Source organism: Bubalus bubalis, chromosome 7 (genome assembly GCF_019923935.1).
Source record: "Bubalus bubalis isolate 160015118507 breed Murrah chromosome 7, NDDB_SH_1, whole genome shotgun sequence".
NCBI classification, from domain to species: domain Eukaryota; kingdom Metazoa; phylum Chordata; class Mammalia; order Artiodactyla; family Bovidae; genus Bubalus; species Bubalus bubalis.
The window spans coordinates 102144538-102157853 of record NC_059163.1 but is presented as its reverse complement, the minus strand read 5'-3'; the positions used below and the strand labels follow the sequence as shown (position 1 = coordinate 102157853).

Below are 13316 nucleotides of genomic sequence, written 5' to 3'. Positions count from 1 at the left end.
AAGACCTGAATATCTAGAGGGATTGGGTTATACAGTATTTCTCTCCAAAGGGCCAGCTATTTTCTGGTTGTCCCTCCAGAAGATTGTAGAGCCAACATTGTGGGCCTGGACCGAGCTCAGGAAAAGAGCATGAAACAGGAGGGAAGAGGGGAGGGCACAACTTTTGAAAGAATGGTAGTAGTAGTGAAGTCATTCAGTCGTGTCGGACTCTTTGCGACTCCATGGACTGTAGCCCACCAGGCTCCTTGGTCCATGGGATTTTCCAGGCATGGATACTGGAGTGGGTTGCCATTACCTTCTCCAGGGGATCTTCCCGACCCAGGGATCAAACCCAGGTCTCCCATGTTGTAGGCAGACGCTTTACTGTCTAAGCTACCAGGGAAGCCCTTGGAAAGAATGACATAGCCCAAAGACATAACATAAACTGATTAAAATCAATTGGGTCCAATATGAGAGACAAGTCAATTTCAACTAAACCTTGATTCTCAATCTGCAAGCTAAATGACACACCCAGAGGTGTCAGGACAGTTCCAAGGCACTGTTAAAAGACCAAGGAGTGGGTGGTTCCCCAATTGTTGGAATGATCCTCCCACTCATTAGCATATGAAATCATCCAGCTAGTGAAAACTAACCACACCACATTCCATGACCCATACCACATTCCATTGCCATGGCACTCCGCTCTGTAATGGCCCACACTCTTGGATTGTGCCTCTCTCCAAATCCGAACAAATCCACCTGTTACCTATCATTGTGTCTCTCACTGAATTTTTGCAATGAGACATCAAGAGCCTGAGCTTCATTAGGCCCTGAAGCCAGGCACCATGGGTTTTGGCCGGGCTCGAGTCCTGGGAGAGAGGAGCTGAAGGACAGGAGGAAAAAGCAGTGGGAAAAACATGACTCGGAATCCCCTTCATAACCTGCCAGAAAATCTGCTAAATACCTGACCTGTACTTACAGTTTTCTTTGGCCTGATCCTTGGCACAAAGAAGATTAAGGAGAGAAGAACTTCAACCCCCTTGGGCAACAGCTACTAAGTAGCCGCTGCCAGATCCCTCAGTTGTACCCACTGCCACTCGCCTGCTCACAGGTGGTTTGAGGAAACAAGAAACAAGAGATTGTAAAGGAATTAAGATTTTGTTAGTCATATGTCCTTCCAGCCATAGAAGCGAGGAGTTCCTACCCCAACTGGAGGTCTTCTGGAATCTGAGACTGAGGTGCGTCAGTTTTTGCCAAGTTTGTGTTTGCTGCCCTGGTTTCCAGCACACTGGACTTCTTGTCGCTTCCACTGTGCTGGGTTTTCTTCGCATTCAGCTTCCACCACAGGAGCTTTTGCCGAGTTGCACTTTGCTGTGCTTGGCCTTTGCCTCATGGGGGCCAAGCCAACGTTGTTTCAGCCAGGTTAAATCTGAGAAATGGCACCATATATGTCAGGGGAGTTTTTAATTTCCCCAGTTCTGTCTCGCTGCAGCAAAAATGTGAAGCGACGGACTGATTGGTATTACAGCTCAGTTTTATTTGGCAAGCAAAGGAAAATACATCCTCGAGGGATGAGGGCTGGCTGACCCCAAAGCGAAGAGAAGAGAAGCCCACAGTTCAGTTTTGGCTCCACTTTTTACATGTTTTTTCCCCTCCCCCTGAGCCTTTCCTATGTAAACTGGGCTAGCCAGGAGAGCTGTTTGTCTCACCTGAGGTTCTCACTTGGGTCCTTGGACCTTCCTTTGTTCTATTTTCAGGGCTTTTCCCTCCTTTGTCTTTTACCTTACCATTCTGGACTCCTTTTTCCTATTCTAACTATCTAACAGAAGTATACAAAAGATCCTTTTTGTAATAACATTTAATATCCCAAACATTAACATATTAAGCAAAGATTAAATTTGTCAGTAACTCTAAAGGTGAGATATGATTTTTAAAATACCTAAATAAACAAACAAAAAAACAAAAAACCCTGCCTCCTCAAAACAAGCTCTATAATCATCAAATAAGAGATGAGTTTCCTCAACAAAACCTAATGTTAAGTGACAGTGCTATTTCAACTGAAAGAGAGGAAAACGAATTAAAAAAAATAGGAAATTGGTGAAATTGTTGGAAAGGATTAGTTGGAGGGTGGGTAAGTGTCTTTTCCAACTAGTTTTGTTTTTCCAGCTAGTTCTGGTCTAGAAAACTTTAAAAGAATTTAAGATTACAGAGGTAAGGATTGTTTTAAGAGCGGTGACTGGTAACTCTCTCCCATATTCTAAATTTTCATTTTTCTGTTTTTCTTTCATGAACAAATTTTCTTATCTTGTAATATAGAAGTATAGAGTTAAGCCAAAGTCGATAAAAATCATTCTGTAAGTTTTATCTTAAAAGAGTACATGCAAGGGTATCACGACATATGTAATGCTTCAAATGCCTCTAGTCACCTGAATTTTCTGGCACCAAAATTGTATTTTACGTGGTTCACATGACATATAAAATGGTAACTGCTGAGAAAGCACCATGTGGATAACAGAAGCCTTGTAGATTATATAGCTAGAGTTTAACTTCACCACATGAACATCTAAAGGACAAAGAGGTTCCAGGGCTCCATTCCAGGATACAGACCACAGGAGCTGGGGAGTTGTGAGATGGGGAAGCTGTGTTGTTTTATCAACTCGTTTAGTAATTGTGAAGCAGTGTCTGTGTTTGAAAATCACTGACCTGGCACACCAGCTGCTTTATTTTACAGCCATAGAATAAAAAACTAGGTGATTAAGTGATTCACTTAGGGTTACCTAGCCAGGACGTGAGCTCAAGGTTTCCATTCAACTATCAACTTTGTGCTGTTTTCCAAATTCATCAATCCAATGGAAGAGCAGGTATTCATAGACCATTTATTCTGGGTTTTATTGTTCCAATCTTTGATGAGTAATATTAGGTATGCTAGTGGACATATTTTAGGTAAAATTTTCTTAAACCAGAACATATAGAGAGATTTTCAGACATAAATATTTTGAAATTAGGTTAAATTTTAGGTTATCTGCCTAAGTCCACATTTTTTAAATAAAATATTTTTTATTGGAGAATATTTGCTTTACAATGTGGTATTGGTTTCTGCCATTTCACGGGAGAAATAGACCCCCCACCAAAAAAAAAAAAAAGAAAAATTAAGAGGGATTGATCCAAATCCTTATCTCTGATTGCTTTCCAAGATGGTGTTAGAGCATTAACCCCAAAAGGCTTGTAAGATAATATTTATCTTCCCCAAATATGTTGGCTACTGAAATTAAATTGTGTTGCCACAATTCAGTCACTTTTTCCTTGCTCTCTTGTTTGGACATAACATTTATAAATGTAAAGCATACTGAATATTCCTTTTATGATTTTTATTCTCCATATTTATATGTATTTATTATAAGGAAATAAGTAGATAACACACATGAGAACATCATTTACTTTGTTTCAGTATGCCTAGTATTTGGAAGGAGCTGGACATGACTGAGTGACTGAACTGAGTATTTGGAAAATAATTGCATTCTCTGGTCATAGAATGAGATTCTGCAGTAAAAAAGAAAGGCCTTTCATTAGATGTATTTATCCAGCATTGTATTTTATATGAAAGTAGTAGTAATATATATTCAGAAAGAATGCAACAAATACACACACTGCTTTTGTAATAGGAATTTTTTGAGGAAAATATACAAAATTAAATGTCCTGTAAGAACAGATTTTTCTATCTCTTGAGGTTAGAAGAGCAATTATGTTTCTTTGAGCAGCTGATGGAGGACATCATCAAAATGGAATTACTTCTTTGTGAAAGAATGTCAGCTTACCTTTATATTAAAAATACCTTTAGAATATATCTGTGGGAAAAGAAAGGCTGTTTCAGTAAGTGATGTCTCTATTGTACATCTCAACCTAAGCCAAAATATTCTCTCAGATCGCTCCTCTAATTACAGTACCTCAAACTTAAAAAGATACAAAAATATCACAAAATACCTTCCCTTCCCCCCCTCTCCACCCCACACCCCGGTCCTTCCTGTAAACCAAGTTAACTAAGTATGGCTGATACCAAGTAATTCACATTATATCAAAATCCTAGCTTTTGTATTGTCCTAATGACTCTGCTGGAGACTCAGGCCAGTTGAAAATATATATTAAAATACATATTATACTTGCAACTGTTTAGATGTTATATCATAATAATTTAATGAGATGAAATAGCAACTAATAGAACATAAGATGCAACTAAATAAGCTGCTACAACTTTCAAAATGTAATTTGATGTACTGATTTATTCACTGATGAATATGTAGGGAATGAAGATCCTTTATAATTGGTTTTCTAATGCACTTGTGGCACATAAGAAACTGTACTACATTTCATCTTAGGATAAATCAGTTTTTTCACTAAGTTTCATGTATATGAGGCTTTGAGCTGTGCTGTGCATGTCAAAAACATTTTATGTTCATTTCCATCATGACCAGAAACAGTTGAACAAAATGTGGTTATTTGACCCAAGGTAAACCTATGAAGTCCAGAGACTTTGTTCTGGTGATATCACCCTTGCTATTTGGCATCCAATTGGTGATTCTTTCCTAATTTTCAATCATCCAGCATTTTCTACTGTTATCTAGCTTGCTTCCCCTTCACCCAGACATGTGTGGAGCTGATATATGAATATGTTAACTCACTCATTTTTCTTTAGAGTAGTGTAGTGGCTCAGCCAAGCATTAAACTCCTCTCTAATTATGAAATAAAATTGTCTTTCCTGAAAGTTAATTAAAAGAAAGGGCCTCTAAATGACTCTTAAGTTTTCTGAAATGCAGAATAATTCTGAATGCAACTCTGATGTCTTTTTTTCCTGAGGTTCTCTGGTGGTAGTGCTGGTAGGGGTATATACTTAAACAGAAAAGATAGTCTTTCTGTTCATCTGTAATGGTAATCTTGAACAAGGAATTAGACTGCTTTATCTTCTGCAGGTTTATTCCACAAAGGGTTTGGGATTAAGCGGGCATATCTGGGACATGAAAACAGTTTTGAGGAACTTATTTTGTGACACCACGTATAAAATAATTAAATAACTAAACATATAACCTTAACATGTTATTTTAGTTTACAATGTGACAATAATAATCTTCTGGGAAATAAATATGCAAGGAAGTTGAGAAATATAGGTCCTTAAAAATGTATAATTTTAGTAGGATGATGAGCATATAGTTACATGTCTAGGAAATATTCTTTTTAGTTATAAATGTTCAGCAAAGACATACAATTTCTAGACCTGTTTGAGTGGTAAAAGGCAAAGAACTTGGCAAACTAAAGTAAAGGAAGAATTTTAGGTATGGCAGAGTAACTTGATGTAAACCAAGTCTCTGAGAAAAATTAGGGAATTTATTCTTGTTTCTATTTAATCAGGAGAATGGAGAGTGACAGAGGCAGCCATGTCTTAAGGGCCTGGAACATGGTGAGCAGGGTGTGGAGGAAACAACACCGAGGCGAGCATTACATTGCCTTGGAAGACTCTTACCTAAGGCTAAGAAGACAGCCTGAAAGTAGACAGAAATCTATGCTGAAATTTTAGGCTTCCTAGGGTTTATAGCAACAAATGTTTAGTTCAGGTCTGAGATGGCAGGACTTGAGGGGACGAAAGTTCAAAGAAAAGAGAAGATGAAAGTATGGCATTGTCATTTTTTCCCCCTCAAGCCATTACTAAATTTTATTTGCTGGAGGGTTGAGGTCTAAGAAGTAGAGTCAGAAGTAGCAGGTAAAGATCTGGGCAGCTGTACACTGTTTGGTAATTTCACAGGATGGAGGAAAAAACTGGAGGAGGATCTCCAGTGATTATTACTGAATTCCTCTTAGGACCACAGAAAGGTTAAACCCTAGGAACATGGATGATGAGAATTAGATTAATTTTCACAAAAATGGGAATCTCAGTCCTAAACAAACAAAATCTCACACTACAAAAAAAAATTATTTGCCCCATATTTAAGGTGCCTGAGAGAAAACAGAAAGATATTCTGTTTGGAAGATAATATGAAAAAAAAATATCAAATTATCTCTATAATTTTTCACAAGCTATAACCAAAACTTGATCAAACTTATTAGGCATGCCAGGAAATAGAATTAAAAGACAGGAACTAAGAAAATAAACAATATAAGCAGATCCAAAGGTGAATCAGAGTAAGATTCACTTTCATGTATTATGAGCTTAATGAGTAAAATGCTTAACAAATTGTTGATAAGATGAAGAATCTCACCATATAATTGAAATTTATAAATAATAACCAAATGGAAATCATAGAATTAAAAATATAATTGACATTAAGAATGCAACAGATGTGTTTAACTGCAGATTAGACTATTGAAGAGATGACTAGCGATCTAGAAGAGAGATTGTTAGAAAATATACAGACTGAAGTACAGAGAGAAAAAAGGTCTCTAATATAGAAAAGAAATCCAAGACATGACATACAGTAAAGTGATTTAATATCTGTAACTGTAGTTTCAGAATAAGAAGAGAGAGAAGGTTATAAAATGTGATAAAAGAAATATTTTAACAAATAATACCTGAAAAATTTCCACAACTGATTAAAGGGCATCAATCCACACAATTCAGAACTTTAGCAAATACCAAGGAGGATTGTAGTGGAGTGAAAAAAAACCCTAGGTGTATTAGATTAAAATCCATTTTTTAAAATGCATAAATAAAATTTGTAAAAGTAGTCAGATAAATAAAAGACATACTATATTAAAAGAAAAAAACATTTCATAAAAAGCATGCAGAATATAATACAATGAAATCTTTCAAATGCTGAAAGAAAATATGTGTGAACCAGCAATTTTTATCCAGGAAAAATATTCCTCAAAAATAAAGATGAAATAAAAATGTTTCCAGACAAAAACTGAAAGCACTCATCAACAGCAAATCTGCATGAATGTGTACATTAAAAGGAGTTCATCAGATAGAAGAATAATGATCCCAAAGAGAAGCATAGAAAAGAAAGAATGGAGAGCAATGCAACAGATAAATCTGTGGGTAAATTTAAATGAATATGACTCAAGAAATGATAATAAGAACAACCCCTTTGGGGTCAAAATAGATATCGAATTGAAAATATGACAATTAAAGCATAAATGGTAAGGCAATAGTTTTAAATGAAATAGCTTTTAAATCTTTGCATTTTAGAGGAAATACTGCATATTAATAACTAATAATGATTATGAGTAAATTTAATGGGCTATTGCTCCCAGTAATAACAAAACATATAACAGAAGCAGAAGTATAATGTGTGAAGTGGAATTGAAAATGAAACATTATTGCAGACTTTGTTTTTCAACATAATTTACTGAGAATTTCATTATTCCTAAATATGGATGTTCTAGATCAGCACTGTACAATAGAAATCTAACATGAGCCTATGATCATATTAAACAGGTAAAAATAAACATTAAAATAAGCATAATGTAATATTTTAAAATATATATCTTAATATTCTTTCAACATATAAAACATTTTTAATCAGATATTTTATACTCTTTTTGTCAAATTAAGTCTTCAAAATCTGGTGTGCATTCAGACTTGCAGCTCATTTCATAGTGAAATAGCCACATTTCACGTGCTTAATACTCACACATGGTTAGTGGCTACCATCATGGGCAATAGTCTGTGGTCTATAATGTAGCAGGAATAAATTTGGATGAATCTATATGAATTAGATCTACTGACCAGTAAGTCATCTAATGATATATTAAACTTAATATTTTATTACTTAAATAACTTTCTGCTTAGAATCTAATTCCCCAGCAATTAATATTATCTTAGTTCTTGAAATATAATGCTAATTGAAAAGAATTCTGGAATACAATAATATCAAGTTGTTCACACCCAGCCCCCTCCCCCCAAATCAAAGTCAAACACACTGTCACAGCCATTATTATATAGTGGAAAATCCACTACGTTGGCCACCTGATGTGAAGAACTGACTCATTAGAAAAGACCCTGATGCTGGGAAAGATTGAAGGCAGGAGGAGAAGGGGACGACAGAGGATGAGATGGTTGGATGGCATCACTGACTCGATGGACATGAGTTTGAGTGAGCTCCAGGAGTTGGTGATGGACAGGGGAGCCTGGCGTGCTGCAGTCCATGGGGTTGCAAAGAGTCAGACAGGACTGAGCAACTGAGCTGAACTGATTTGTCTAAATGCAAACTTGCTTGATTGTACAATTTGGTCAACAAAACATAAATGTCAAGAGATGTAATCTCACAATAACTTACTTAAGCATGACCTTAATTTTTAGATTACTTTGTATTAAAAAAGTTAAGTTAATTAAAATAAAGCCGGCCACCTTCACCTCATTAAGGAAACTTCAATTGTGGCTTCAAAGGTAAATGAGAAGCATGCTTAATAAAACTGAAAATATAATAGCTCTTCTTGATAAGATTAGCTCTTATTTCTACAAGCATGTGGACTGTACTCAACTATAATCTCTTAATTACTCCGTGTGTGTGTGTGTGTGTGTTAGTAACTCAGTCGTGTCTGATTCTATGAGACCCCATGGACTGTAGCCCACCAGTCTTCTCTGTCCATGGGATTCTCCAGGCAAGTATACTGCAGTGGACTGCCATGCCCTCCTCTAGGGGATCTTCCCGACCCAGGGATTGAGCCCAGGTCTCCTGCATGGCAGGTGGACTCTTTACTATCTGAGCCACAAGGGAAGCCAAATTACTCCCTGGGCCCATGAATATAACCAATCTTTAGAAACGGGATGTAAATATATTGCTTTGAAGACAACAACAAGTCTCACCCAGACAGTCTGTATGACAGTTAAATTATGGATTGTAAAAATGTACCAGCCATATGATTCAGTGAGGACAAGCAAGCATACTTACCATTCAGAAGACCCTGCTTGGCTTCCCGGACATTTTTGTTTGTTTTTTTGTAGTATAAGTGCAGCATCTTCTGTCTTAATCGGGGAAGGATTTGGTAGAGTGACATTAAATGTTCTTTTCAAAACAGAATGTCTTAAAAATGGACTGAGCTATGGGTAGTCAAACAAAAGAAAAAACTGTCTTAATTATATTATTCATAAACATAATAACTACACTATTCATAATAATTTGAAAAAATTATTTTACAAAAATTATATTATTCATAAACATAATAATTACACTATTCATAATAATTTGAAAAAATTATTTTACAAAAATGAATAATGTATTCATTAATGGAAATAACTTTTGTAACATACCTACACTATTTATTAATATCTTACACTAAAAATAAATTTGGGGATATAATAATTTTGAAATACAATTTAGGTTTTTAGGATTAATATCTATAAATGTATGTTAAAGTGTAAAAAAGTTACTAGTCATGAAGTACAGTATGTTTAATAGTTTTGCCAAAAATTATATATATTTGAGACCAAAATCTTGGATGAAATCTTAACCATTTTTTAATAAGAAATACATAGATTTTTGCATATATTAATATCACATAAAGCTGGCTTAAAACACAACTTTCAAAAAACTAAGATCATGTCATCCAGTCCCATCATTTCATGGCATATAGATGGGGAAACAATGGAAACTGACAGACTTAATTTTCTCGGGCTCCAAAATCACTGTGGATGGGGACTGCACCCATGAGATTAAAAGACACTTGCTCATTGAAAGAAAAGCTATGACAGACCTAGACAGTGTATTAAAAAGAAGAGACATTACTTTGCCAACAAAGGTCCATCTAGTCAAAGCTATGATTTTTCCAGTAGTCATGTATGGAAGTGAGAGTTGGGCCATAAAGAAGGCTGGGTGCCAAAGAGTTGATGCTTTCAAACTGTTGTGTTGGAGAAGACTCCCGAGAGTCCCTTGAACTGCAAGGGGATCAAACCAATCAATCCTAAAGGAAATCAACCCTGAATATTCATTGGAAGGACTGATGCTGAAGCTGAAGCTCCAATACTTTGGCCACCTGATGTGAAGAGCCAACTCATTGGAAAAGACCCTGATGCTGGGAAAGATTGAAGGCAGGAGGAGAAGGGGAAGACAGAGGAGGAGATGGTTGGATGGCATCACTGACTCAATGAACATGAGTTTGAGCAAGCTCTGGGAGATGGTCAAGGGCAGAAAGCCTGGTGTGCTGCAGTCACGGGGTCACAAAGAGTCGGACATGACTGAGTGACTGAACAACAACAACAAATACCACATAATTTTATTCTGAAAACAGGTTTTGCTTCCAATGAAAGTAGGTGTTGGTTTCTCAGATGTCTTCTCTCAACCTTATCCTTTCATCAAATATTGACTAAATTCTTATCATCTGCCCAAAACTATCTTTCATACTGTAAACATCTAGTAACAAAAGTTCATTTACTTATATTCAGCATTTACATTCCAATGAAAACATTGAGAAAGACAAAATTTGGAACAATTCAAAAACTAAAAATCAAATAAACCCCCTAGTGTCTAAGTTTCAACTGCTGTGAGGAATGTCCACTGAATCTCTTGCTAAAAGGAGATGACTGATAAACAAAATTATGGAATTTCACTCAACTGATAAGTACTGAGTACCTCAGATGGGACTGGCAGGGCTTCCCTGCTGGCTCAGACAGTAAAGAACCTGCCTGCAATGTGGGAGACCCAGTTTTGATCCATGGTCGGGAGAAGACCCCCTGGAGAAGGAAATGGCAACCCACTCTAGTATTATTACTTGGAGAATTCCATGGACAGAGGAGCCTGGTGAGCTACAGTTCATGGGGTTGCAAAAAGTTGGACACAACTGAGTGACTAACTCACTTTCATGTGACTGGTACCAGTTCTACCATAACCTTATCAACACATATCCTTTTTTTTTTTTTTTTTAAATGACCCTGCCAGGAACACTGTATAACTTAGGTAAACAAAGAAGTTGGGTATTGGGATGAGTAATTAATAAGTAAATGATTTTTGAGAATACTGCATTTCTCACTGTCTACATGCGATAGATAGGAAGATAATTACAGGTTTAGAACTGGTTTCATAAAGGGTATTTAACAGATCTCAGTGAAAATTTGGACTTGTACACTTGTAATATCTGTGGCATTTGGAAGGTTATTTCCCCTTTTTGAACCTTGATTTCCTCATTTTTCAAACAGAGAAAATGTTATATACTTTATACAAACTTTATGGTTATATTAATTGAATTAAAGTATGTAAACTAGTCTTTGTTCTTGAGAAGCAGTATAACTCAGCAGTTAAAAGCATGGACTATCTATCAATCCATCCTTGATATCTGCTTTATTTGTGTCCTTAAGCAACTTCTGGGCTTCCCTGGTGGCTCAGATGATAAAGAATGTGCCTGCACTGCAGGAGACCCAGGTTCAATCCCTGGGTTGGGAAGATTCCCTGGAGAAGGGAATGACAACGCACTCCAGTATTCTTGCCTGGAGAATTCCATGGATAGAGGAGCCTGGTAGGCCATTCTCCATGGGATCATAAGGAGTCAGACATGACTGAGCGACTAACACTTTCACTTTCAAGCAATTTACTTAACTTACTCTTTGGTTTTGACATTTGTTAGATGAAGATGATAAAATATTCCTATTTACAATATTGTTTTGAGGACTAAATTAATTACAATGTTTAAAGCACATCAAACCTAGCACATCAACACCACTATGTATCAAGTATTACTATTATTACTTATATAGTGTCTTCCCAAAAAGTGAACATTTGCATCAAGTTACTAAAAATAAATATTCTGATATAAAGAGACAGAAAGATATCTTGTGTAAATGGATTGGAATAAAAATCTCTGATGGCTCAGCAGGTAAAGAATCCTCCAGCAATGCAGGAGACATAGGAGATGCAGGTTTGATCTCTGGGTCTGGAAGATCCCCTGGAGGAGGAAATGGCAACCCATTCTAGTATTCTTCCTGGGAAATCCCATGGACAGAGGAGCCTGATGGGCTACTGTTCTTGGGGTCAGAATGAGTTGGACACAACTGAGCAACTAAGCACAGGGCACTATTGATAAAATGTCTATACTACTGAAAGCAATTTACATATTTAATGCAATCTCTATCAAAATACCCCTGACATTTTTCACAGACTAGAAAGAATAATCCTAAAATTTGTTCTGAACCAAAAAAGACCCTGAATAGCCAAAGTTATCTTGGAAGGAAAAAAAAAGCTGCATTTATCATGTTCTCTGACTTCTGGCTATACTACAGAGCTATAGTAATCAAAACGGTATGATACTGGCACAAAAAGAGATACATCAATCAGTTAAACAGAACAGAGAGCCCAGAAATAAACCTATGCACTCATGGTCAATCTATGACAAAGGAAGTAAGAATATACAGAGGAAGAGTCAGTCTCTTCAATATGTGGTACTGGGAAAACAGGACAGCTACCTGTAAAAGAATGAAATTAGAACACTCTCTAAGACCACATAAAAAATAAACTCAAAATAGATTAAAGACCTGAATATAAGATGAGATACTATAAAACTCCTAGAAGAAAACACAGGCAGAACATTCTTATATAAGTAATGACAATATATTTTTTGGATTTGTCTCTTAAGGTAAAGGAAACAAAAGCAAAAGTGAACAATTGGGACCAAATGAAACTTAAAAGCTTTTGCACAACAAAAGAAACTATCAACAAAATGAAAGTACAACCTATGAAATGGGAGAAAATATTTCAAAGTGATGCAACCAACAAGCAATTAATATTCAAAATATACAAATATTCAAAATAATATTAAAAAATATACTGAGTTCACATAACTCAGTATAAAAAAAAAAATCAAAAAGTGGACAGAAGACCTGAACAGACATTTCTCCATAGAAGACACACAGATAGCTAACAGGTGCTCAACATTGTTAATCATCAGAGAAATGTAAATCAAAACAAGATACCGCCTCATGCCTGTCAGAATGGCTATCATTAAAAAGTCTACAAATACCAAAATTAGGCCAGGATATGAAGAAAAGGGAACCCTAGAAAGCATAGGTGGGAATGTAAATTGGAATAGCCACTAAGAAGAACAGTAGAGAGGTTCAAAAAACTAAAATTAGAACTACTGTATGATCTAGCAATTCCACTCCTGAGTATATATATCTGAAGAAAATGAACACTAATTTTCAAACATGCATGTACTGCTCTGTTCATAGCAATGCTATTTACAATAGCCAAAATATAGAAGCAACTGAAGTGTCCATCCACACAGGAATAGATAAAGATGTGGAATATATATACAATGTAATACTACTCAGCTATAAAAAGGAATGAAATTTGCATTTTCAGCAACATGGATGGAGATTATCATACTAAGTGAAATAAGTCAGACAAAAAAATACAAATATCATA

The 13316-nt window shown here is 36.0% G+C and overlaps 1 protein-coding gene across 1 annotated transcript in view; it reads right to left on the bottom strand.

The window, feature by feature from the left end:
• Positions 1-3068: 3068 nt before the first annotated feature.
• Positions 3069-13316, bottom strand: part of STPG2 (sperm tail PG-rich repeat containing 2) — a 620311-nt gene continuing 610063 nt past the window's right edge. Inside the window, exons 13-14 of the mRNA XM_025290399.3 lie at positions 8859-9007; positions 3069-3824 (exon numbers count right to left, since the gene is read on the bottom strand). Coding sequence (XP_025146184.3) covers position 3824; positions 8859-9007 — 150 coding nt within the window. The 3' untranslated portion in view covers positions 3069-3823. The remainder of the gene's footprint in view (positions 3825-8858; positions 9008-13316) is intronic.